The following is a 1,265-nucleotide window of genomic DNA, read 5'->3' as shown; positions in this document are numbered from 1 at the left end:
ATCCAGACTGTACATCTTTAACTTGATGAGCCTGCTTAAAACCAATCAAATTTGTACCCTTTCCAGCACTGGTATTTTTTGCCACAGTGTTTATAATATAATTTATTATTAATTAATAAGTTTTTGTAGGATTATCCAGTATTATTTTTCAGGTCTTCAGGAAAAATAGACCTCATTGCACAATGCATGGTATTACTCCTCTGCATCAGCTCATATCAGAAAGTAGGATGGAAACTATTACATTATAATTGCTCATGGTGCAAAAAGGGTTGGTGTAAAACTCCATTTCAATATCTATATATTTATTGTAGGATTTTATAATCTCAGTGGTTTTGACAATATTATGGTTAATTTCTGCGTCTGCCTGGGCCCAGGGTGTGACAGACGTAAAGGAATATACAGACCCTGTCGACAGCAATATGTTTGGGAATGACAAAATCATCGCTGTTTGTGGCCCGGTTGGCGCATGTGAAAATGTACAACTCGGCAACTTTGCTGGCCTCAATGTATCGTTGGTGAGTATTTTTTCTCATTTCCTCAATAATGGCTAGTACTGACACCAGTGGTGGAGTCAAAGAGGGGGGTAGAGGGGTCATTTCATGTGATGAAGTCATCTTGACGACAACAAAATCTCAGAGAATTAAAAGGTGTCTTCAATGTATCGTTGGTGAGTATTTTTTCGCATTTCATGTGATGAGTCATCTCGACAACAAATTCTCATAGAATAAAATACTTAAGTCACTCCTAAAAGTTGTCTTCATAATTCTACATCATAGAGTGATACAGCATTCAATTTAGCTTCTGGCATTATTACAGCACACCTCATAAACAAACAAAATGGAGACATTAGACATTATGGTAATACACTATATATATACTTTGTTTTTTTAGATTTTTGGCTTCCTGAATTTTGGTGTATGGGTAGGAAATCTATGGTTTCTGTTTAAGGAAACCCCCTGGTTTAAAGGATCTTCCGAGCAAGCAGAACCTGAAACCCCTTATGCACCCTCGTCTATGCCCCCTAATTCCAATATCTAAGTTATTTAGATTTTTTAAGCTCGCTTTTACACTTTAGATCGATTTGAAAAGTAAGACGTTGTTGAGTTTGGAACCTGAGAACATCTTAAATGTATAAGTTGCAAATAAATTTAATTTTAGAATATGAACGCTAGGGCTGCAAGGATTCTTGAAGGTTCAATCCAATACACTATAAAATACACCAGTATACGATTTATTGCGATAATAATCGCGATTCATTTATTAGA

The 1,265-nt window shown here is 35.7% G+C and overlaps 1 protein-coding gene across 1 annotated transcript; it reads left to right on the top strand.

Moving 5' to 3' along the window:
- Positions 1–311: 311 nt before the first annotated feature.
- LOTGIDRAFT_177021 (hypothetical protein) lies at positions 312–1,038 on the top strand (the record flags this gene model as incomplete). Its single annotated transcript, XM_009047900.1, has 2 exons — positions 312–515; positions 892–1,038. Coding segments are annotated over 2 exons (351 nt in total), but the record flags the coding sequence as incomplete, so codon positions are not given.
- Positions 1,039–1,265: the final 227 nt, after the last annotated feature.

This window comes from Lottia gigantea, assembly GCF_000327385.1.
Source record: "Lottia gigantea unplaced genomic scaffold LOTGIsca_11801, whole genome shotgun sequence".
Taxonomy (NCBI): domain Eukaryota; kingdom Metazoa; phylum Mollusca; class Gastropoda; family Lottiidae; genus Lottia; species Lottia gigantea.
This window is presented reverse-complemented; position numbering and strand designations above follow the sequence as displayed.